Source organism: Cydia splendana, chromosome 20, assembly GCF_910591565.1.
Source record: "Cydia splendana chromosome 20, ilCydSple1.2, whole genome shotgun sequence".
Classification (NCBI taxonomy): domain Eukaryota; kingdom Metazoa; phylum Arthropoda; class Insecta; order Lepidoptera; family Tortricidae; genus Cydia; species Cydia splendana.
In genome coordinates, this window is record NC_085979.1 from 7680517 (window position 1) to 7707497 (window position 26981).

Sequence of the window (26981 nt, forward strand, 5' to 3'; positions counted from 1 at the left end):
TTCGCGTGCGAGCAGCGAGCCGAGCCACGAGACGCGAGTGGTGGGCTCGTGGCTCGTCTCCGCTCGCGGCTCAGCCCGTGGCTCGCACGCGAATGTACACGGGTTTACACGATCGTGACAATTTTGACATTGACATTCGGTTGACGGTTATTATCTGTGTTGCCAGAGAAATATTTTTGACAGCTAAAAGTCTATTGTCACTGGTTTAAGGCTTCCCATTCATCAAAATGACTTTGCCAATTTTCACATGTAGGAGCTGGTAGGAGCCTAACGCCAAGTTAACTGGTTTAACAAAAATTTGCATACATTATTGCATAATCCTGCAAAAAATATTCGTTTTGAATTTGTGTTTACTTTATTTAAGACATTTAAATCTTATACATTATGTTTTAATGTATTGCTCTTAAAAACCAGGATTAGACATTTTTATTTATAGAGGCTTGTAAGTTCCCTATGCCGGTGGAAAAAGTTATAAATTTTTGTTTTTATGGTCATTAGTTTAACTATTTAAATATAATGTAGAGATTAAAGTCATTGAAACTTTTTGACAGTAATAAATTATCTAGATTGTATTTGACCACGCCCCTTTATCTCGATTGCACTGAAATATCAACGATAAAACACCTTTTGGCGACATGTTGATTTTTTCACAGGTTCTGTGAAGCCGATACGGATTGCTGTCATTGCTACAAAATGTCTTTGTAGTTATCAGGGTGTAGGTCATTTAATTGTATTCTTATTAACTAATCCGTGCTAATTTTCATATGTTGAACGTATTGTAAAAAGGAAGAAGAGGATCCACTCCGCCCGAGTCGAGGGTGTGTATGCAGTGATGCTAGACTAGACCGAATTAGATTTGTATCAAAATAATCTGAAGCTATTTATAAATATTATTTTCTTAGCTTTTACTTATATTCAAGCGTTAATAGTAACGTCTGGTCTATAATTAACCTGTGAAAGTTTAAATATTGAAGTATAACACAGTGCAAGTGTGTGATCTGTCCGTACAAAATTTATGAAGGTTGCCATTTTTTCGTGGTAGATATTGTAGATCAGTGTTCTTGGGCGTGATCATGTCTCTTAGAGCTCGCGGTCGCGCGGAGAAGCTCAAGAGCATGCTATAGCGCGTTTTCATGCTCGGTTGTCGGAAGTGTAAAACCAGTGGTTTCCCCAGAGTGGAAACATCGCGAGACCGTCCTGAAAGTGCAGTTTAACTGAGTTTTTGAGTGGTCTGATGTGATAAATGGTGCTTTCAGGTAGCGATGCGAGTAGTATCGTATTTGTGGAGGTAATATCTGTGTGGTTGTGCGTGTGAAGATGGCCCACTGAGCGGGCACGACACCACGGCTTCGTCAGTGACGGGCGGAGCGCGGGGAGCGGAGTCTCCTTCGCAGGCCAACCAAGACACCGTGGATAACGCCACCCCCACCTGCTGGTGAGTGCTCTTACATATTTCTGTTAGCCTGGTACCCAGTGATTCACCCAACCTGGTGTTAATTAACAAAAATGACAGAAAGAATCTATACTATATCCAAATGCTTTTTATCAACCTCTTTAGCCTTGTTGGTTGTAACATTGCCTATGAAACTGGTAAACTTGGGTTTAAATACATGTATTTGTGTGATTTATTTCCATGTAATTAGGTATTTATTAATTTGATATATTATTATAGTCAACTAGTATTACAGTATAACAAGCCTTATTAATCATTTGGTGAGACTGAGTTAAATTCTTTAAGATTGTCCAATAATATGTATTAATTAAATGATTATTGTACATGGAGGTTGATGATAAATTTTCATTAGCTTTGGTGAATTCACCTGACTAGCCTGTTGGCTGTTAAGTAATAACACAGTGTATATATACTCCATATAGTGTCACTAGAAGTAACATGTCACTTCCTAAAACGTCAACATTTTTGGCTCCGGTTGGTTTACATTAATATTAATTTCTCTTTATTTAATAACAACTCTAAGTAACATCACACAGCGTTTGGTCCCTTGAATGTCATATTACAGTACAATCTCACTAATCCGGCACTAATGCTGACACAAGAGAGCCGGATTACTGGAAAATTCGGCTTACTGGAAGTTAGAGCAAATCTGTATTATATTATTGATGTGTTTTTAGTATTTGGTAGAAATACATTTTACTAATATACTAAATTCAAAGAAAATTCTACTCTGGAACTTAGCCATTTATAAAGAGATTGAAGGGTGAAAATGTTAATTGCACATAGTAAATTAGGACAGAATGATCATTTGTATCTCAAATTTTAGTGCTGGATTATAGAGATTTCACTGTATAGAGTTTTTACTGTACATGTAAAACAAAAATAATGTTTGATAGCATTCACCAATCATATTGTCATCTGAATATTACGGTTAAACTCTGAACTTGTTTTGCCAAACTGTCAAATTTCATTTAAACACCCGCAGCATAATGCCAAATTTAAATTTAAATCACTGACACAAAATTTGAATTTGAAACTATATTGAAATAAGTTTAAAAACCTGGATTGGTGGTCAAAGTAAATTTTTGAATATAACAAATGGTGGTCAAAATCAAAAGTTTACATATGGTTCAGTCAGACCAGGGGTGCAAAACCCCTCCCTTCGGGCAAACTCGGCTCCGTTCGGCTCAGGATTGCTCCAAGCAATTATTAGGGTTGACAAAACTTGACTCCCTTTGCGTGCACAACCACAAATAAGATAATAGCTTGAATTTTCACAACCCACAAGGCCGAAAGGGATAGTGCCATATGGACATCATGATTCGACCCTTCCATTCGAAGTTTCCTTTCTGTATGGTACTACTATTATTTATTCTGTGGTCAGACTCTCAAACTACTATAAAGATAAATCTATACACACATAAATGGTTGTTAAATTTAAAATAGCCATTATACATATAAGAAGTGCAGTAAGAGCCAATTTCCTAGTGCATTGTTGCGATTTACTCTTTTCAATTTGTTTTAGTTGTGTGGTACTGCATTATCCCCAAATCCAATATGCTTCATTACAGGTATAAAAAGGAGATAAAATAATGTAAATATAAAATATGTCTTACTGTATAAAAAGGCATTAAATAACCCTTTAATGACACTGTGCCACAGGTTTTATGAAATTGTTCTGTCTGTTTTTTTTTTCAATTTTCTAATGATATATTTAACCATAATACAATTTTTCATGCATTTAGGATAGTTTACTAACTTACAATATTTATAATTTCATATATTTTTAGGTGTATTATTTCAATATTCGTTCATTGCCTATTTCACATTTCTGTATTTTAATTAATAATTTATCTACTGTTATTTTTTTGTCTTGTTTCTGTTCACTGTCATAATACTCATAATTGATTTTTAAACTATGTAAAAGAATTGGTTTCAAAATGCATTTAGGATCAATTTCCTTTTTATCAAAAATCAATGTTTCCACGCGATTCAAAGTAACCCCAGTTCTTGGTACTATTTTATTAAGATACCATTAAACTAGTTATTTATAAGATGCCTAGAATAGTGGTGGGCAAACTTTCTTCATGGGGGCCAGAAAGATTAGGAAATTTAAGTGGAGGGCCAGAATTGTAGCCAAAATTTATTTTCATTTGCGATAATCGTGGGCCAATGCCAATTGCCATATAGCCCATATACTAATTATTTCATAGGACTGGCGGCGGGCCGGATAAAATCCATTCGCGGGCCGCAGATTGCCCGCGGGCCGTACTTTGCCCACCACTGGCCTAGAATATTATGCATAAAATGACTAGTCACAGTATATGAAGGAAAACATGAAAAGTACTGTCAATAAATACTGAGTCAGCCATAAGTCACTAGTCACCAGCTAAGCCATATTAAAAACAAATTCAGTCAGTACAGTACCTACTGTAAACTTGCTCAACATTGCCCACCATGCCAAACATTGCCCGGCTTGTAGAAACTGTGATAACATAACTAAAAACCGGCCAAGTGCGAGTCGGACTCGCGCACGAAGGGTTCCGTACCATTACGCACAAAACGACATAAAAATCACGTTTCTTGTATGGGATGGGCCCCACTTAAATATTTATTTTATTTTATTTTAGTAATTGTTGTTATAGCGGCAACAGAAATACATCTGTGAAAATTTAAACAGTGTAGCTATCACGGTTCTCGAGTTACAGACTGGTGACAGACAGACGGACAGCAGAGTCTTAGTAATAGGATCCCGTTTTTACCCTTTGGGCACGGAACCCTAAAAATTAAATATTAAAGCAAATAATCAATGAGTGACACAGCAGCTGTGGCTCTGTGAGCTGTAGAAAAGTTAAAGTGAAAATAACTTAGTTTGTTGAGTTGTTATCACAGTGAACTCACAATGGTCGTAAGCGCCATAGACGCTATTAGCGCCATAGACGCTATTAGCGCTTAAGTCCTTTATGCCAATTTCCGCATTTTGAAACATTCCTAAAAACTGGATCGGTAAAAAATAATCTATATAATTATAGAAGTCACAAAATTTCACGAGAGAAGTTTGACAGCGATTCAGTGTCGAATCATGATATCCCTTTCTAACTTATGGCACTATCCCTTTCGTCTATTTAGGGTTGTCAAAATTCAAGCAATTATCTTACCTGTGGTCGTGCACGCAAAGGGACGTCAAGTTGTGTCAACTGTCAACCCATTGACATATATCTAAGGACTGGCCTTACGGGCAGTAAAAATGGTACTAGTTCAGTGGTGTCACTCACGAATTCGAGCCAATCGTGCAGTCTAACGCAACTTGTTGAGACAAATCGCGCGCGTGATGCGATCTCATCAACCAATCGCGTGCGTGATGCGAACTCATCGACCAATCGCGTTGTAGCGATGTCACACCGCTGTACTGGCACCATTCTTATTGCTCGTAAGGGCAGTCCTGAGATACGTCAATGTGTCAACCCTAATAATTGCTCGGAGCAATGCTGAGCCGTTCGGAGCCGAGTTTGCCCGAAGTCAGGTCCCCACTGTCCATGTGTGTAGCCGGCGTGACATGTAATGACACAAATATACTACGTGCGTGTTGTTTACAAACAACGTGAGATATGAATCAAGTGTTTTTATGAATTAATTAAAAAAAAAACCTCTGACTCACTATAATGAGTCGGTTTAATATGTATTTGCATACATTCACCCACTCATACATTACATATCCCCGTTCATATCGGGTTATTCACACTATTACTCCCACTATGAGGTCATCCATTAATTACATCACACGGTTACGGGGGGGGGGGGGGGTCACAAACTTTGTATTTCTTTTTTTCCACACTTTTGCCACAGCAGGGGGGGAGGGGTTTGCCAAATGTGACCAAGTGTGACAATGAGGGGGGAGGGGTCAAAAAACCTACAAATTCGTGTGATGTAATTAATGGATGACCCCTATCCTGTGAGCCAAGATGTTTCATCGCCGTTGATAATAATTTATCTATTCGTCATTTTGACATTTGCGTTTGATAGAAAGGGACAAAATTGAACGAAGTTTGCATTAACGTATATATCTATGTGTATGTATCTATGGACTGGCCTTACGGGCACTAAAAACCGGACAAGTGCGAGTCGGACTCGCCCACCGAGGGTTCCGTACTTTTTAGTATTTGTTGTTATAGCGGCAACAGAAATCATCTATGAAAATTTCAACTGCCTAGCTATCACGGTTCATCAGACACAGCCTGGTGACAGACGGACGGACAGCGGAGTCTTAGTAAAAGGGTCCCGTTTTTACCCTTTGGGTACGGAACCCTAAACATGGTACTAGTTTAGCGGTGTGACTCACGAATTCCAGCCAATCATGCAGTCTAACGCAACTAGTTGCGACCAATAGCGCGCGTGATGCAAACTCATCAACCAATCGCGCGCGTGATGCGAACTCATCAACCAATCGCGTTGTAGCGGTGTCACACCGCTGTACTGGCCCCTGTCGTGCCTCATTATTATTGCCCGTAAGGCCAGTCCCTAGATATCTATGTCAATGGAAGTTTGTAAAATTTTATGAATGAAGGGGTAATACTTTATCTCGTTTGTCTGTCTATATTTTGTGCATATGTCGCAGCCAATAAGAAATATTACGCAAAACTCTGCGTAGGGGGCGCCACTACAACTATCCATCACAATCTGGGGGTCTACCGCGAAACAAGAATTCGTTATCTAACTTCTGTATCACTCTTGCAAATTCGAGCGATAAAGATCCAGATAACTAAATTTCGATTTTCGCTTTTCCCGGCAGGCCCTTGTTAACAAACCGACTTGATGCATCAATGTCATATTTTATTGTCTGTGAAAACTTGTCAAAAAACAATTTAAACAAAAATATACCGATATTACGTGCTTTTTCGTACTTTGGTTTATTATTTAATTTTTAAAGGGACAGTCTAATAATACGTAGTCGTTAACTAAATACATGATTTAGTACTACGTTAGGGGCTGTCCATAAATTACGTCATCGATTTTTGACGATTTTTGACCCCCCCCCCCCATATAATCATCCAAAAATCATGCTTCAAATGACCCCATTTCCTCCTACTTCATGCTACCGTCATCCGATGTCCAGACCCCCCCCTAATTTGAAATGACGTAATTTATGAATAGCCCCTTAAGAGCATAAAATAATTTAAAATATTGGGCTATTTCGGGTTTTACAAAAAAACCGGTTCAGAGCCCGGTACATCATATTCTTTATTTTTTCTCTATCACTCTTGCAAATTCGAGCGATAAAGATCCAGATAACTAAATTTCGATTTTCGCTTTTCCCGGCAGGCCCTTGTTAACAAACCGACTTGATGCATCAATGTCATATTTTATTGTCTGTGAAAACTTGTCAAAAAACAATTTAAACAAAAATATACCGATATTACGTGCTTTTTCGTACTTTGGTTTATTATTTAATTTTTAATGGGACAGTCTAATAATACGTAGTCGTTAACTAAATACATGATTTAGTACTACGTTAAGAGCATGAAATAATTTAAAATATTGGGCTATTTCGGGTTTTACAAAAAAACCGGTTCAGAGCCCGGTACATCATATTCTTTATTTTTTCTCTATCACTCTTGCAAATTCAAGCGATAAAGAGCCAGATAACTAAATTTCGATTTTCGCTTTTCCCGGCAGGCCCTTGTTAACAAACCGACTTGATGCATCAATGTCATATTTTATTGTCTGTGAAAACTTGTCAAAAAACAATTTAAACAAAAATATACCGATATTACGTGCTTTTTCGTACTTTGGTTTATTATTTAATTTTTAATGGAACAGTCTAATAATACGTAGTCGTTAACTAAATACATGATTCAGTACTACGTTAAGAGCATAAAATAATTTAAAATATTGGGCTATTTCGGGTTTCACAAAAAAACCGGTTCAGAGCCCGGTACATCATATTCTTTATTTTTTCAGTCCGACACAATGCTGTTTCACTCGCTCTTTATTCCGAGTGTGAGAGAGAAAGTGATTGCAGATTAATGATTTCACCATATTAATACATATTTATATTAGCAAATACACTGGGAAAACCAAAAATGAATCACATTAGGTATTTAGTATCGTTGCTTCTGATAATGGAACTAGGTTTGTAAACAACTTTTTTTTAAAGTTTATTTTTAACCCATTTAAAATTGGAATGAGTAAGGTATGATAATGAAGTCTTTGAGGAGTGGACGGGAATCCCCTAATACATAGGTTAAGGTGTCTAAGGTGCATTGGGACAACTTCGAAAACGGTTTAATTATGAATGTCCATTAAACTAGAAGCACTTCATACTTTGGCAATACAGAATAAGTAATAGTACTACCGTACAGAAAGGACACTTCCTACAAAACCGAAGTTTGACACCGATTCAGGGTCGAATAATGATATCCCTTTCTAATGTATGGCACTATCCATTTAGGGTTGTCAAAATTCAAGTCATTATTTTATCTGTGCACGCAAAAGGACCTCAAGTGGTGCCAACCCTAATAATTGCTCGGAGCAATGCTGAGCCGAACGGAGCCGAGTTTGCCCGAAGTCAGGAGTGTCTCCCCACTGGCAACACTTACGATACTGCAACGCGATTTCGGAGTGGGTCCTATAGTAAAAGTTGCACAGTATAATCTCAAAACCTCCCTGGCAACGGGAATGCACTTATTTTTTGGCCACCGTGTATAAATTTAGCTGGGTAACATACCTAACTTTCTCATCCTACCAGGTAGATAGTGTAGCTACCAGAGCTACCTCCTCATATAAGCCTCGAGTGCAAGGTTTAAGACCTTGACAGACCACAGCCTTGCGCATAGTTCTTGTAACTGATATACTTACACGTAATATACCTCTATCAACATATAGGAATTGCAATTACTATTAGAGATGCAACGGATAGTTGTTTGGCCGGATACCGGATGCCGGATATTCGGCCTGACCATCGGCCGAATATCCGGTAACCGGCCGCCGAATATTCGGCCAGCGGAACTATACCTACATTTCGGTTTTTCAGGTGCGCATTCTGCAGGTTTGACCTGTTTCCTAGTGAACGTTAGCGCGGACACATTTCTAGGTTCGAAATGAGTGCGCGTGCAAGTCAGTGGAATGTTTAAATTGTTTAAAAATAATAAACAAGTACGACTATGACCGTGTCTGTTTCTTAAATCCAATTTGTTTACTCCAAAATCAAGCTACTACCTACTATCCGGTATCCGATCGGATAGTAGGTCAATATCCGGTATCCGGACGGATAGTAAATTAATGGCCGGATACTGGATAGTAACCGAATATCCGGTGCATCTCTAATTAGTATATTCATCTTTGCGAGTCGGACTTGACGAATGGGTCGATTTCTCGAACTTTCCTTTCCTGAATAGTGTTAGGCCAAGAAAAGTCTGCAGCGATTTTGATAGACCACGCAGTGATGTACGTGTTATGTATACGCCATAATTTCATAAAAGTTTGACGTTTAAAATGACACTTGCACTGCGCGGGCTATCAAAATCGCTGCAGACTTTTCTCGGTCTGACTCTAAATGTCGGAATTAATGACATAATCGATATATCATAATTATATTAACGATGTTTGTCAAAAGTGTAATGTATATAACACAGTATATTTTGCATAACACAGCAATATAACATTTGTAGACATTTGTCGGGGTTCGCATTAGGAAGAAACAGTTTAAAATAAAATGCGAGAAAGTAGAAAGAGATAGAGTAGTCAGTAGAGAAAACGATAAGTGACCATACGACGACATTTTTTGCCATGTACCACCAACTGTTTAGAAGTTAATACTAATATCCAATAAATTCAAGAAATATATGTTCTGATTATAAATTCGCGGACCTTTGCCGTTGCTCCCAGGGACTACCAGCATAGATAAATATAGTAAGAATAGAGTGCTCACTGCTCACTCCATACATCAGTTTTGGTACCAATACGACTATTATTTTCGCAGTCGGCATCTAGCATCGAGTAGCGGAATTATCAGTACCGCTACTCGATACTAGAATTCTCTTGTGTCGCGACTCACGAAAATTGTATGAACAAAAATTTACAACTTAAATATTAAAAACAGAAGTCGTTTAAAATAGAGTTCCGGTTAATCCGGTTATAATATTAGCTGAAAATTGTTGAGCATTACTTTGTAGACTTTTCGGTCGGTGCTACATCTATTGTCAAGTAGCAGTACTGATAATTCCGCTACTAGATGTCGACTACGAACATAATAGTCGTTTTGGTACTAAAACTGATGTATGGAGTGAGCACTTTATGTATTTCTTTCTCTATGCTACCAGTAATCCGCAGACCGACGGAAGAACCACTGATTTAGTATTTTGATCTAAGAATCCTCAATGATACAATGATACATCTTCAATTAAAGACAAAATTAAGTACATAGCAATGTATAACAGCTGGTATAATTACGTACATAATAATTAACGCTATATATAGATCTGTTGAGGCAATAGAATCCCACGCCATTGTTTGGTTTTTGCCAATCGATTCCATTAAATAGAATAATCATACGATTAACATCGGCAGAGGAGTCGGAGCGTACCTTAATAGCGTTAAAGGATTTTGAGCCCTTTGTACAGTTCTTACGTTTCATATTTGAGCGGCTGTAACACACCCGCAGTTTTTCGCGTCCATTGACGCTGCCACTCAAATTTGGAACGTAACGACTGTGAAGAAGCTTCAAGTCTCTTTGATTAGCAAAGTGCACCCCGGCTCGAACGAGTTAATGTGAATCATGCCTACACATTTACAGGGATCTCCCAATATTCTTATTAGCCCATCTTATCTATATCCTGTTTTTTCAGGTTATTTAAAAAAATGTTAACATTGGTGTTTTTCAATGCAAATGGAAAAAAAACGAAAAAAAAAGTGGATTGTTCGATGTATTTACAAAACGAAATTTCACACTTCGAAAAATTTAAGTAATACCAATTATGACGAAAATTGCAAATCATAAAATTTTTCGAGAACTATCAACATTACTTTCAGCACCGTACGGTCTGTTAATTTCTTCCACACCTTAATCCATACTAATATTATAAATGCGAAAGTGTGTCTGTCTGTCTGTTTCACGATTAAACCGCTGAACCGATTTAGTTGAAATTTGATAAGGAAATAGTTATGAGTCCCGTGGAAGGACAAAGGGTAGTTTTTATCACAGATATCGCTCTTTAAGTGGGTGAAAAGGGGGTTGGGAGTTTGTATGGGGAATCGATAAAAAGCAGATTGGATAAAACTAACTCCACGCAGACGAAGTCGCGGGCAAAAGCTAGTTTTAGATAAGTAAAAATTCTAGAACCGAAACATGTGTGATCAAATTAGTTGAAGATCGTTTAGCAGGCGTTCACGGTGACAAAGGCCGTCGACATAATGCCTCATTAGCATATTGGTTGCATTTATATACTCTAACAAATACTCACTCATACATAGCCTACCCTTAGAAGTATTAGAACAAATTGCATTATTTTCAGAAAATATTTTGATTTGTTTTTATTTCAAGTAAAAACACTACTATATTATAAATTCGACCTATGCCTCTGTGGCCGGGTGGCCGAATGGCACAGGCACCTGCCGCGATAGCAGACGACGCTGGTTCGATTCCAGCCTGGGGCACTGGAGGCCGTGTATATGACATTTATTTCGGTTTATAGCCTACCCTATTTCGGCGATATTGCTTTTTTGGATAGACATCGGACGGCTAAACTGAGGGCCTATCGCGAACCACGTTCGACGTGTTGCCTCCCTGTCCCTGTTACGTACGAATTTACAAGTGCGACAGAGAGGCAACACGTCGAACGTGGTCCGCGGTAGGCCCTCAGGCCCCGTAGACAACATGCCAATCGCTAACGCTACGTAGCGAACGAAACGCAACTGTCACTGTCACACTAATAAGGAAGAGTGATAGAGAGACATAAAGTGATTCGATGGCGAAGCGCAAGCGCTTGTCACCTTGGCTAGGTCGCCAGGTCTTTAATTTATTCGTTAAAAAGTTTACTGTGGGAAAGCGGCATAACGGACATAAAATTTTCAAGTGCTGCTTTACTTTTTTCTTTTTTAGGGTTCCGCACCCTAAGGGTAAAAACGGGACCCTATTACTAAGACTCCTCTGTCCGTCTGTCACCAGGCTGTAGCTCATGAACCGTGATGCGAGTAGAGTAGTTGAAATTTTCACAGATGATATATTTCTGTTACCGCTATAACAACAAATACTAAAAAGAACAGAACCCTCAGTGAGCTTATCCGACTCGCACTTGTCCGGTTTTTTAAATACTGTTTCTGTGCATCCAAATTTCAACTGACAAGAATTTAACGATTGATAAGTTTTTAGCCGACAATTTTTATTCGTAAAAAACGTCTTCGTATTTCAAAAGCCGGTTTCAAAATATAGCCCGCGTCTTAAAAACCAATTGTTTCATACCTCATCCACCAAAATCGGCTCAGTAGTATTGACATTACACACAACACAAACCGTTTTAGCCGTTGATGCGCTTATAAATTCCGCAGTGGCGGATTTGCCCTAAGGCCAAGTAGGCCCGGGCCTAGCACGGCAAATTGTGACATAAAATTCGCTGATGATAATGATAATAAGGAATAACTCAAAATGTAGTCAATATGATGGGTGCTGAGAAAGGGCCTGAAGCCTAGGGCGGCAAAGACTCATGTGCTCGATTTTGGAAAACCGAAATGGAACCCTGAAAACTCTGCATAATCGTAAGGTTTTCTTTCCGGAAAAATTGACACTCTCAGATCACAATCTACGAGTATAAGTGCAACAACACATACTCATTATGACAATCAGTATTAAATAGTTTGTGATACCCAATTTTGCCAAGTATATCACAACTTTAGAGCATTTAATAACTGGATTCGCCTTTAAGAGCTTACCCCTCTGCCGAAATCTTGCACAATTGTGCAAACTTTTGTATGGACTGACATGGCTATTTGTACGTTATGTAGAAATCATGTAAAAATAGCAATACACTCGCGTGCAAAAGTATTGCATCACTTTGCATTTTTTCGTCCGCACCTAATATCTTTGTAATTCTATACCCGATTCTGAAAATTTTGGTATCAACTGAAAGCTTATAATCTAATGCATTAGAAGAATGGTAAATTCATTGTAATTTCGAATCTAAAGACTTAAAAAAATCAGAAAACTGAAAATAGTCGCATAATGCTCCAAAAATAAATCAGGAAAGTTGAGAATAAAAGTCATTTTTTTAATACAATATAATTTATTATTAATAAATGAATACTTGATATTGCCACCCATAGCCCTCCTTACACAAATCAAGCGGTTTTTCATAGACCTAATTAATTGTTTAATGTGTTGATGAGGAATAGCGTCCCCTTCCTCCAGCGAGGTGCCTTCAGCTCCTCAACATTGACCAGGGCAGGATTCCGCTTCCGAATCCTCCTTTTCAGGTAGTCCCACACGTGTTCAATGGGGTTAAGGCCCGGGCTCATCGCTGGCCAGTCCATGGTGTCGATGCCCACTTCGAAAAGGTAGGCTGCGGTGGCCCTAGCGGTGTGACACGGGGCATTATCCTGCATTAGGATGAACCCCTCATCAAAAATACCGGCATAAGGAACAACATGTTCCTCCAGGATATCAGTGACGTACTTGGCAGCGGTCAATCCACTGTCACGGCCCTCGCCGGGCACGAAAACCAGCTCTGTGCTCGCTGTCCGCCCGTCGTAGAAAATGCCGCCCCAGAACATTACGGGTCCACCGCCATAGGCGACCCTTTGGGAGAAGAAACATGGAGCGAACCGTTCTTCTGGCCTTCTGAAGACTCTTCCTCTTCGGTCACATCCATTCAAGCACATTCTGCACTCGTTCAAGAAGAGAACTGGGGTTCATTGCTCAATGGTCCAGTCGTTAAGATTTTCAGCAAACTCTATTTAGGCTGTACGGTGTCGCACCAGCAATCTGTGCCCCGCTGAGGGCCTCCTGGGTGTCAAGTTCGCTTTCTTAAGTCTTATTCTTATTGTCCACTCACTGGCAGCCACTCCTCGTACCTCACGCAGACGCTGCTAGATGGCAATGCTTGTCTGGTGTCGATCTCGGAGAGATATTGTGACAAAGAAGCGGTCGTCCCTCTCTGATGTACACTTTCTGCGGCCGGTTTTTGGTCTTGAAGTAAAGGATCCAGTCCCCTGAAACCTCTGGTAAACTCTTCAAACTGTAGATTGGCTAAATTCAGCTCGGCAGCTACTGAACGTTGGCTACGCCCTGTTTGCAGGGGCTTGACGATTTGGCGGACTTCAGCTTCAGTGGTTTCCATTTTTCCAGGTATTCTTCACGGAAAAATATGCGGAGATATGTAACGATCAACTTCTGATAAGTGACTGATAACAAATCCTTCTCTACCCCCCATTTTATAGGGGTCAAGGGTAGCGCAACTCGTGCGCGTGATAACGTGAAACCGCTCACAAATCGGGAAAAAGCCGATAATTTGAAAAATACTGGGCCGGGTTCCATGTTTTTTTACTTTTCATAAAGCTAAAACTTCAAGAAACATGATCACATTAAAATAATTTAGCAAAATTAACCAGTTTACAAATATATAGGGTGCAGTTGAAAAAATGCAAAGTGATGCAATACTTTTGCACGCGAGTGTACATTTGACGTCCCTCCCCCGCAAAAATCGGCAAACTGTTTTGTACAGAAAATGACAGCCAAATACGGCAGCAAAGATGTGTTCAAAAAGAAAGCCCTAGCACAGTTCGTTTATTCGGATGTTTTCTAAGAAGTCTAAGAACGTCCACTCTTTGCCCACAGGTGGGCAGCTTGGTCTGCCATGGGGTGTTTCGGGTCGCCCAGCGGCAAAAGTGGAGCCGACGGCGGCGACCCCAGAGAGCAGAAACGGCGCAGCGATGCAATCACACGACAACTGCAGAAGGATAAGCAGGTAATTATCGACCTTATGACAACGGATTAAAGTCCAACTTAATCCGCCGTGATATGGCAGCGTCGCCATACTGGAAGGGTAACGGCCCAACGACATGGCTTTACACAAGTGCAGTAGGATAAAGCAGTTAATTATGGATTCTATTAGGTACATCGAGGTAAGGTTTTGAGTTAATCCGCACATAGGATGCTTGAGTCATATATAAGATATAAGTAATGGGCGGACGACGGATGCAATATACGTCTTATTTCAATCAAATTACGTATATCGTTTGACATGATTTTGACGTATATTGCATCCATCGTCCGCCCATTAGATACATATAAGAAAGACAGGACGCAGTAAGAGGAGCTATGTCATTACATTACACGAAATCTTCTGGTAAAGTTTGTAGTTTTCTCAACATCTGCAGACGAATATAAACCTCGACCTTATGACAGGGCATCAAGGCTCAAACTTGATTGCCGACTGCGTTGCGTCGAGCAGCAGCCATAGAGTTGACTAGACGCCGACGCCCGACGCTTGGGAGACGCTAGGGAGACGCTAGTGTGGAGTCTCTCTTAACCTTTTCAATTTATTTTATTACTGTAGCCCTCCAAATCGCTAAACTTAAGTGGCAGTGGGCAGGGCACATTGCCCGTAGGACCGATGGCCATTGGGGCGGAAAGGTTCTCGAGTGGCGACCACGTACCGGAAGGCGCAGCGTGGGTAGACCCCCCCTAAACCCACAAGGTGGACTGATGACCTGGTAAAGGTCGCGGGAGTCCGCTGCATGCGGGTGGCGAAATACCGGTCGTTGTGGCACTCTTTGGGGGAGGCCCTATGTCCAGCAGTGGACGTCCTCTGGCTGATATGATGATGATGATGAAGACTAGTCTCTCTTAGCTGACAATGACTATACAGGGCGTTTTTTGAACGGGTGTCATTCTGAATCCCTAACAACGTTTGTCCTAAAGTCACTTGCCCTAACTGGTTTGTCCTAATGGGCACATGCCCTAACGATCAATTGTCATAACGATTATTTTCCATAATGTAAGGTTCTGAAAAATGATTAGGTTTTAGAACTTGCTGCCACAAAAGTGGGTTAGGTTACGGTTAGAACTGCGACCCTCGCAAAAAAGAAAATATGCTTAATAACATTAGGATAAGTAATCAATAATAGGGAAATAGTTATTTGTACAACAAGAGATCAAAGTTTGATATTTCTTCGAGTGCTTATTTTGAGTCCCGTGCAAGCGAAAGATTCTATAATAGATTCACGAGCGTAGCGAGTGAATCTAATTTAGAATCTTGAGCGTAGTAAGGGACTCAAAAGCGCACGAGATGTAAATAACTTTGATCTCGTGTAATACACAAAATTTTTCATCGGAGCATTGAGATCATACCTATTAGACAACTTGAACAATGTAATCCTCCTTCGTCACTTAATACCTATGCACTCATGTTTTCTTAAGATATACTAACAATTAAGTTTAATTACCGCAATCGAACACAAAAACAAAACGTAATAATAAATTCCCGTAAAATAATAATATATGGAAATAACGAACATCAATTGAAACTTCAATCGACAACTTTTTTTTTGTAAAAAAAAATACTTCGTAAGATACGGTCCGAATTGCGGATACGTACTATTTGTAAACTAGTGGCTCTGTGAGCTGTAGACCTCGCGAGCAGAGCTTTAAATAACATGGTGCTAAGAGCTTTAAATATAGTAAATTAGAAAAAAAAAACAATACGAAATTTATGTGTAAAAAGATACAAAAAGTTATAATATCCCAGCATACAATTACTGGGGATCGAACCCAGACCTTCTGTGCAAACAGAAAAAGCGAACGTTTACAAACTGAGCCAAATAGTTCTTAGATGGGTTGACGAAATTTAGCTACTCCTTCTCAAATTAAAATTAGTTAAAATTAAATATCTGAATACCTCCGAAACCAGCGAAATAAATTTTCTGAATTTTTAATCTATAAACATCTCAAAAAGAAAACACTTGTATGGTACCGATACCACTATTTGTTTAGGCGTGAGCTATCACGACTCCGCCATTAAAAAAAAATCAAAAAACCGGACGGACAAAAATTTTTTATTTAGACATAGAATCCAGTCACAAAATTTCACGAGATTCGGTTAAGAATTGCGACCTGTAGAGGAGAACATCCGGACATACAAAAGCAAAATGCTCCAGTCGAAACGTAGACCTTCGCTACGCTACGGTCAATCATAGTAGAAAGTCTTAAAAGTAGATTAATTAATTTTGCGTGATAATCTGTGTATTTTTTGAATTAATTATTTTAATTGTACATTAAAATACCTAAAATATAGTGTTTTTATCAGTTTTTATCAAGTCATAAACTTTATTTTTATTAATTAATTATTAAGAATTCATACTCGTACGTGGTTTGGAACGATGCGTTCTGACGTTTTTCGGGGGTCTATTATAAAGAGTCAATATACCGTTGAATGTCGTTTGAACTTTTTATGTCTGTTTCTTTTTGCTAACAGTGTGAAAGGGACAGAGATAATAGAACCCAAGTATTTCGAACTTGTATTAAACCCCGCATGTTGAAATGACATTTGACTATAAAGGTCACTTGAATGTCATTTTGTCTCACTCAGTGAGCAAAATCGCATTTTGCTCACTGTTTTTAAGAAGCAAAGTACCTTTGTTCGAGCTGCTGAGGTGAAAACAAAATTAGGGTTTTTAATGTTAGGACAACTGATCATTATGACAAACAATATTAGGGAATGCAAAGATAGGAGAAAAGACTTTAGGGATTCAGATATAGATCCTTTTGAACAACTAGCCATATTGTGCGAGGTGATTATATAGGCCATACTTTTTCTATGGGACCAACTCTGCAATCACAAAAAAATTTTTGGCCGGTTCATACATTTTGGTCGAGTGGATGTCGACGTTTTCTATGGGAAGGCCAATTTTTTTTTGAGATTTCGCCTATATAATCACCTCGCACAATATGGCTAGTTGTCCAAAAACGCCCTGTATTTATGTGCATATTTCACAGCTATTTCTTTTACTATTTCAGCTTTACCGCGCGACACACCGGTTACTGCTACTAGGCGCCGGCGAGTCCGGCAAGTCCACGATAGTGAAGCAAATGCGCATCCTCCACGTCAACGGGTTCTCGGACAAGGAGCGGCGCGAGAAGATCGAGGACATCAAGAAAAATATACGCGATGCGATACTTGTAAGTGAAACATAAATAAATAAATAATTATAACTTTATTTATTCCTTTGATTACAACTAAGACTTACAAATAAAAATTAAAACTATAAATAAAAAAAACACAAACCGCTCCCTGCCGTTCCCGGTGCAAAGGTGCCCATGATGCTCGCAGCATTTCCTCGCTGGATCACCTTGGAGAACCTTTGCACAAGGAACGACTCGGAGCGGGGGCCCTCCCCTTTCTGTCTGAGTCGACGTCCTAAATCGCGAGTGAAGCGTTTCGCGTCAGCTGACCAGCAACGCGCCGTTCCTACAGAGAAAAAGATGACTATGTAGCCAGGGGAGAGAGGGGCATAAATAAATAAATATTATAGGACAGTCTTACACAGATTGACCAAGTCCCACAGTAAGCTCAAGAAGGCTTGTGTTGTAGGTACTCAGACAACGATATATATAATATGTAAATACTTAAATATAACAACCATGACTCAGGAACAAATATCTGTGTCATCACATAAATAAATGCCCTTACTGGGATTCGAACCCAGGACCATCGGCTTCACAGGCAGAGTCACTACCCACTAGACCAGAGCGGTCGTCAATATTATAGCAGGGATGTTGCGAATATTCGCATCCGCAACCGCGGAACTTCCGCATTATTTTCAAAATCCGCATTAAATCGATGCGGAGCTTAATGCGGATGCGGATGTCGAACAAATCGGTACAGGAACGTCTTAGCGGCGGCGTAAGTGCTAGGTAATTTCGTCATTACCTATAACCAGCGCCTATAACGAAATAGTCTGGATCCAGAAAAGTCGGCCAAGTTACTGTTTATTAAATATAACGCACCTATATTCTTGCTCAAATACTTAACGTTTCGTTTTTTTAGATAAAAATTACTTAAATTTGAGGTTTTCAAAAAATCTGCATCCGCGACATCCCAGCATTAATAGGTATCAGTTGTTGTTGCCCTAAAGCACCCAAGAGGTGCAGAGGCCTTCATATGCTCGCGCCACGCCTTCCTTTCCTCAGCGATCCTTCTGGCCTCGCTTCAGTCCGGTCTGAGGTCACTCTCGATAGTTTTACCAAGAAAATAGGTATTAGTATCAGAAAATAATTGAACACGTATCACCACATGGCGACCTTGCCATCGCAGTGTGCTGCTCTTACTGAAAGCATGAGTGAAGTTATCCCGTCAGATATAAGATATGAGAGTAGGTTAGTTTAATAAAAAACAGCATTTTCATCTAATAACAGTAATAACCTAAAGTAGTTTTCTGTAGGTAACAATAACCAAATATGTTCGATCCGTTTACTTTTCATAGCGTTATACTCTTACATTTCATTTAATTTTGGAAATGTTCTTTACACGGCACTCGCTTTCTAAATGTCTGCGATCATTTACCCGCGGGAAAATATTGTTCCGTGTATAGGAAGAAGGATTAGAAAAACATACAGCATAAAATAGTAATAACAATAGCACATTATTGTCGAGGCTCGGAAGTAGCTACTTGCAGGCGAAGGATTCGTTTTAAACGGACGATCGGGAGTCCGTTTAATTGAATCTGAAGCCAGCAAGCAGCCTTCCAGCCGAGTCATATATAGTGCTTTTCTCAAAAATGGTGCAAGAAATATAAATATAATATTTTTTTTACAGAAGCAACGGTCTAACGTATATTTTCACAGAGAAAAGTAGAAACAATTGAAAAAAAATGGCTTTGCCGCCTTTTTATATTTTTATAAAAAAATAGAAGTGTCTTTTTCTGCCGAAAATACGCCAACCTATTTCAGACAGCTAAATAGTCGCGGTACCAACATTATAATAATAAGTACTAATCATCTGTTTGGCTGTTTAATGGGCCTTCATTTGATATGGCCATTTGATTTTTTAAAAAGCTTAGAACTCGACAAATAATGGAATTTCTATGCAACATTGCAGTCCCAAAATCTAGACTGCAATGTTTTCAACTTTTTAATTATTGACTGACCATAAACTACGTACATCGCGACCTATTTTTTAAACGGTATAAATTCTTGTAATGAATTCCTCTAATTTGTCCTATTTTTCCTTACAGACAATCACGGGTGCCATGAGCACCCTGACGCCGCCGATACCGCTGGAGAAACCTGAGAACAAGCACCGCGTCGACTATATACAGGCAAGTCTAATATACCGGTTATAGTTTGCTGCAAATATCGATTTTATTATTAATTACTTATTAACACTAACGCAGCGTACTACTCAGGCGAACAACACGCGAACGCGAAGCGAAGCGATGCGGCGCGGGGTGAATCAATCCTTTGATACCTATAGAAGTGGCCTACGTGGGCGATCTCGTTGCGAACGCCTTGGGCCCGCCGCCCCGCGCCACGCCGCGTCGCGTCGCGTTCGCGAGTTGTTCGCTTACGTAAGACGCAGCGTAACAGACATGCTAACATGCTATATGTTAAATGTACAGGAGGGTAAACATAATAAGATATATTTTTTGTTGAACATAATTAATGAATGTAGTACCTAGTTATTGTCAATCAATCAGACCCATGATAAAAATAAAATATTATGCAATCTTTAAATTCTCAGAAAAGGGTCTTCTTATTTAATAACTTTCCAAGAATACATTTTAAATATTAAAATATATCTAAGTTTTTGGTTATTTTTACTGTGTAATTTTTTTAAGGTAGGTCCAACAGATATTCGGTATTCGGCCAAATAGTAGGGACATTCGGCCCAATACCGAATATTCGGCAAAGTGGACGAACAGGCCGAATACCGAATAGTTGCCAAATATTCGTGGCATCTCTAATATTTATTCAAACTCGCTATTATCATTTCCAGGATGTAGCCTCCCAGCCAGACTTCGACTACCCGATGGAGTTCTATGAGCACACGGAGGCTCTGTGGAAGGACCAGGGCGTGCAGCGCACGTACGAGCGCAGCAACGAGTACCAGCTCATAGACTGCGCCAAGTAGTGAGTGACCTTCCAAATATGTCTCTACATTTATATATGCTGTAGCAGGCGTGGCTCACTCCGCGATTTCGTCGCTTTGCAACAGGTAGCTACAAGTGTACAAGTACATCCTTTCCACACCAATTTTGGTGGCTAGCCATAAGCCGTGCGTGGCGCTGTCGCCACCTAGCAGCCATATCTGTCCTGATCGTAACAGACGCGTTTTGTGAGAGAGTGAGGCTTCTGTACCTAGCACTATTATTTATTATGTGGCTATAGTAGTTTTTTTAGCATTAGAAAGAAGGTAAGCGACATGTCTTTTAATTGAAAAACGCTTTTTAAAAATCAGTAACTATTACTTATGAAAGCAGAAGAATATAAATAATCGTATTAGATTCATAATTGTTACATATTTGCCGTGACTTATTTTTGTAACCTGTTTTTCAATTAAAAGACACATCAAAATTGTTTACCTTTTTTCTAATGCAAAAAAAACGAACTATAGTTTCTTCTTTACCTATGCTCGGAGTTTCTCTGCAAGATCGAATGAGGAAAGAGATCCGGAAGGAACCAAGGTTGCTGACATTGTCTGGTAGGATCTTGCTGACATTGCTGGTAGGACTGATGGCTGATTGAGCGGAAAGGTTCTTGGTATTTAGGAAGCTCTGTGGAAGGACCAGGGCGTGCAGCGCACGTACGAACGCAGCAACGAGTACCAGCTCATAGACTGCGCCAAGTAGTGAGTGACCTTCCAAATGTTTCTACGTTTATTTATACTAACTTGAAGCGCTGGTGGCCTAGCGGTAAGAGCGTGCGACTTGCAATGCGGAGGTCGCGGGTTCAAACTCCGGCTCGTAACAATGAGTTTTTCGGAACTTATGTACGAAATATCATTTGGTATTTACCAGGCGCTTTTCGGTGAAGGAAAACATCGTGAGGAAACCGGACTAATCCCAATAAGGCCTAGTTTACCCTCTGGGTTGGAAGGTCAGATGGCAGTCGCTTTCGTAAAAACCAGTGCCTACGCCTATTCCGGGGATTAGTTGCCAAGCGGACCCCAGGCTGCCATGAGCCGTGGCAAAATGCCGGGACAACGCGAGGAAGAAGAAGACTTATTTATGTTGGCTTCTTCTTTAGCTATGCTTGGAGTTTCTCTGCAAGATCGAATGAGGAATGAGATCCGGAAGGATCCAAGGTTGTTGACATTGTCTGGTAGGATCTTGCTGACACGAGTTAGAAGCACTATAACATGAGTTAGAAGCGAATTCCATACAATAGGTTCAGTTGAAAATAAAATAAGGGTTCGAAATATTAACTTTATTTCAGTAAAATTAAAATTATTTCAGTCACTTTTTATGTGACTTTAAACCCAATCTATTTATCATTTGTATGGAGAAATTGTCGGCCTCGGTCCTTCTAACCTTACGGCTCTGCGCGACTGGCGGCGGCGGCTTCCATAGGTTGGAGCGAGACAGCGATCGGACCTTTCGTTCCCACCTATGGTTACCGCCCCCGCCGCCGCAATGTCGTACTCTGAACCTACTTGGCCATAAAAAGAAACATTATACAATAACTATGCCAGTCTTCTGTTGTCTTAACAATGTAATCGCTGTTTCAGTTTCCTGGACCAGGTGCACACAATAAAGCAGCCCTCGTACACGCCCACGGAGCAGGACATCCTGCGCTGCCGAGTCCTCACCTCGGGCATATTCGAGACGCAGTTCGTCGTCGACAAAGTCAATTTCCAGTGAGTCCATATTATTGTCAGAATGGCCGAATATTACACACTATTCACCCAATAATGGTGCACACAATACAGCCCTCGTACACGCCCACGGAGCAGGACATCCTGCGCTGTCGAGTGCTCACCTCGGGCATATTCGAGACGCAATTCGTCGTCGACAAAGTCAATTTCCAGTGAGTCCATATTATTGTCAGAATGGCCGAATATTACACACTATTCGCCCAATAATGGTGCACATAGTACAACTTTCGTACACGCCCACGGAGCAGGACATCCTGCGCTGCCGAGTGCTCACCTCGGGCATATTCAAGATGCAGTTCATCGTCGACAAAGTCAATTTCCAGTAAGTCCATATTATTGTCAAAATGGCCGAATATTACACACTATTCGCCCAATATTACACACTATTCGCCCAGTATTGTGTGCACCAAATTTTGTATTTCACTCGGGGGCAAATTTTGTTTAACCCTCGTGCTTTGAAACCCTGGCAACGCTCAAGATTCCATTTCAATTCCTCGTGGTTCAATTTTAGAATCTTTCGCTTGCTATCAATAGTAGTACGAGCGGTTAAACAACAACTTTGCTCCCTTGTAAAACAAATAACTATTTCCGTACTAAGATGACAGTCGGGTAACTCTTGAATTTGATTTCCAGTATGTTCGACGTGGGCGGGCAGCGCGACGAGCGGCGCAAGTGGATCCAGTGCTTCAACGACGTGACGGCCATCATCTTCGTGACGGCCTGCTCCTCCTACAACATGGTGCTGCGCGAAGATCCCACGCAGAACCGCCTGAGGGAGTCCCTAGACCTGTTTAAGAGCATATGGAACAATAGGTAGGTTCCGTTTGGTCTAGGCTAGGTCGACCTAACTGAACACATTTAACCTAACGGTGACAAAAAAATTGGGTAGCAGCAGTGGGGAGACACTCCTCCTTTGGCATTCTCGGCTCCAATCGGCTCAGCATTGCTCCGAGCAATTATTAGGGTTAGCACAACTTGACGTCCCTTTGCACGACCACAGATAAGATAATTACTTGAATTTTGTCAACCCTAAATAGCCGAAAGAGATAGTGCCGTATATAGAAAGGGACGACATGATTCGACCCTGAATCGCTGTCAAACTTCAATGTTGTAGGAAGTGTCCTTTCTGTACGGTTGTATTATTATTTATTCCGTGGTTTGGTCCATAATGCATGTTCAACCTAACTGAACCTAATTTAACCTAACGGTGTTAAAAAATCGGGTAAATGCAAGTAAAAATCTAAATTCAAAATATATTTATTTCAATAAATTAGCAATCTAAGAGAGGCAGTACAGTGATCCCCACACTAGGCTTACCCTGTAACGTGGGGATCTTGGAGGAATACAGAATACCGATAAGTTGCGGCTATTAATGTATGTATGAACGTAAATGTTTGTCGCCAGATGGCTGCGCACGATATCGGTGATCCTGTTCCTGAACAAGCAGGACCTCCTGGCGGAGAAGGTGCTCGCCGGCAAGTCGCGGATCGAGGACTACTTCTCCGAGTTCACGCGTTACCAGGTCCGACTAACATTCTAATTTACTATATTCGTTTGACGACCGGTCTGGCCTATAGTTCGTTTTTTTTAGCATTAGAAATAAGGTTAACAATCTTGATATGTTTTTTAATTGAAAAACACTTTTTAATAATAAGTTACGGCAAATATGTAACAATTATGAATCTAATACGATCATTTATATTCTCCTGCTTTCATAAGTAATAGTTATTGATTTTTAAAAAGCGTTTTTCAATTAAAAGACATGTCAAGATCGCTTACCTTCTTTCAAGTTCTTTCTAATGCTAAAAAACGAACTATAGTGGGTAGTGACCTTGCCTATGAAGCCGATGGCCCCGGGTTCGAATCCCGGTAAGGGCATTTATTTGTGCGATGACACAGATATTTGTTTCTGAGTCATGGTTGTTGTCTGTATTTAAGTAATTATATATTATACATATATATATCTGTCGGATACGGATCAACGATCACGTAAATTGAAGATACTCGATGAACGCCATAGCTAAAAGATACAATTCCTAAAAATATAAAATATAGGAATGCAGCGAGGTTGACTGCGACACTTTTCCAATTCAAATCTGACTGACGGTTCCACTCAGGATGTCATCTCATTTCGGGCTGTCCTCAGAATCAGCCAGGAACCAATCCATTAAAGAAGCTGTTCGGGTCATTCTAATAAAAGTCACTGTATCGCAGTCGAACACACTCAAGCATAGACTATTTCAATACTTGACATTCTATCAAACGCAGCCGTCATACATTCATAATAGACGGTCTGCGACATATCGTTGTCTGAGTACCCACAACACAAGCCTTCTTGAGCTTACCGTGGGGCTTAGTCAATTTGTGTAAAATATCCTATAATATTTATTTATTTATATCCACATACCTAGAAAGACTCTTACAGTTAACCCTGTGACGGGCCAGATTTAAAAATATACTCTTCAAGCTTCATCGCCTCATCAGTCCTAAAAATTTTGCATTAGAAAAAAACTAACAAGTGCGAGTCGGACTCGCCCAGCGAGGGTTCCGTTCTTTTTAGTATTTGTTATAGTTGCTTTTTAGTATTTCATAGCGGCAACAGAAATACATCATCGGTGAAAATTTCAACTGTCTAGCTATCACGGTTCATGAGATACAGCCTGATGACTGACAGACGGAGTCTTAGTAATAGGGTCCCGTTTTTACCCTTAGGTCACGGAACCCTAAAAGTACAAAAACATGATGTTATAGTGTTTTTACCGTATATATAATATCTAAGTCTGACATTGCAAGTTATCTATTTTTCAAATTCTTGTGTCAGGTTCCCCCGGACGCGGCGCCGGACTCGCGCGAGCACCCGGAAGTGGCGCGAGCCAAGTATTTCATACGGGACGAGTTCCTTGTGAGTATGACCTAACTACATGTTTTCATCCGAAAAGGGTGATAAATAGACTAGACTTAAGACGAATAGACTTTGACCACGCTAACCTGGCAGTATGATAAGATTTCAAAATATAGACTATTACAAAAATAAATCACTATTTATACAGATAGATAAATAGAATACTCTTTGCACACCTCAGTAAAAGATACAGCTTAAAGAAACACAATCGATTAAAGATAGAGGTAGACAACATGCGGTCTTATCGCTAAAAAAAACACGAAAATAGACGCTATAGACGCTTGCAAAAATTTGCCATTGCATTTTTTAATAGTGATAATATGATTACGCAGCGCATCAGCACGGCGTCAGGCGACGGCAAGCACTACTGCTACCCGCACTTCACGTGCGCCGTCGACACCGAGAACATCAAACGCGTGTTCAACGACTGCCGCGACATCATCCAGCGCATGCACCTGCGGCAGTACGAGCTGCTCTAACTGATACATCACACAGGCGAGTGTCTATAGAGAACCAGTTTATCACCGTTAGGTTACACACGGAAACTACTGCTACCCGCACTTCACGTGCGCCGTCGACACCGAGAACATCAAGCGCGTGTTCAACGACTGCCGCGACATCATCCAGCGCATGCACCTGCGGCAGTACGAGCTGCTCTAACTGATACATCACACAGGCGAGTGTCTATAGAGAACCAGTTTATCACCGTTAGGTTACACACGGAAACTACTGCTACCCGCACTTCACGTGCGCCGTCGACACTGAGAACATCAAGCGCGTGTTCAACGACTGCCGCGACATCATCCAGCGCATGCACCTGCGGCAGTACGAGCTGCTCTAACTGATACATCACACAAGCGAGTGTCTATAGAGAACCAGTTTATCACCGTTAGGTTACACACGGATACTACTGCTACCCGCACTTCACGTGCGCCGTCGACACTGAGAACATCAAGCGCGTGTTCAACGACTGCCGCGACATCATCCAGCGTATGCACCTGCGGCAGTAGGAGCTGCTCTAACTGATACATCACACAGGCGAGTCTCTATAGAGAACCAGTTTATCACCGTTAGGTTACACACGGAAACTACTGCTACCCGCACTTCACGTGCGCCGTCGACACCGAGAACATCAAGCGCGTGTTCAACGACTGCCGCGACATCATCCAGCGCATGCACCTGCGGCAGTACGAGCTGCTCTAACTGATACATCACACAGGCGAGTGTCTATAGAGAACCAGTTTATCACCGTTAGGTTACACACGGAAACTACTGCTACCCGCACTTCACGTGCGCCGTCGACACTGAGAACATCAAGCGCGTGTTCAACGACTGCCGCGACATCATCCAGCGCATGCACCTGCGGCAGTACGAGCTGCTCTAACTGATACATCACACAGGCGAGTGTCTATAGAGAACCAGTTTATCACCGTTAGGTTACACACGGAAACTACTGCTACCCGCACTTCACGTGCGCCGTCGACACCGAGAACATCAAGCGCGTGTTCAACGACTGCCGCGACATCATCCAGCGCATGCACCTGCGGCAGTACGAGCTGCTCTAACTGATACATCACACAGGCGAGTGTCTATAGAGAACCAGTTTATCACCGTTAGGTTACACACGGAAACTACTGCTACCCGCACTTCACGTGCGCCGTCGACACTGAGAACATCAAGCGCGTGTTCAACGACTGCCGCGACATCATCCAGCGCATGCACCTGCGGCAGTACGAGCTGCTCTAACTGATACATCACACAGGCGAGT

The 26981-nt window shown here is 40.7% G+C and overlaps 1 protein-coding gene across 2 annotated transcripts; it reads left to right on the forward strand.

Moving 5' to 3' along the window:
- The first annotated feature begins 561 nt into the window (after positions 1-561).
- LOC134800765 (guanine nucleotide-binding protein G(s) subunit alpha) lies at positions 562-25705 on the forward strand. 2 transcript variants are annotated; one of them, XM_063773311.1, is made up of 11 exons: positions 562-818; positions 1257-1435; positions 14277-14406; positions 17457-17618; positions 19673-19756; positions 20434-20567; positions 22165-22293; positions 22945-23124; positions 23716-23833; positions 25133-25213; positions 25546-25705. In XM_063773311.1, exons 3-11 carry the CDS (start codon positions 14296-14298, stop codon positions 25690-25692), a joined length of 1146 nt encoding a protein of 381 aa, XP_063629381.1. In that variant the 5' UTR covers positions 562-818; positions 1257-1435; positions 14277-14295; the 3' UTR covers positions 25693-25705. The 2 variants fall into 2 exon arrangements, with proteins under 2 accessions (XP_063629381.1, XP_063629382.1); XM_063773312.1 differs by having other exon boundaries at positions 569-715.
- The last annotated feature ends 1276 nt before the right edge of the window (positions 25706-26981 follow it).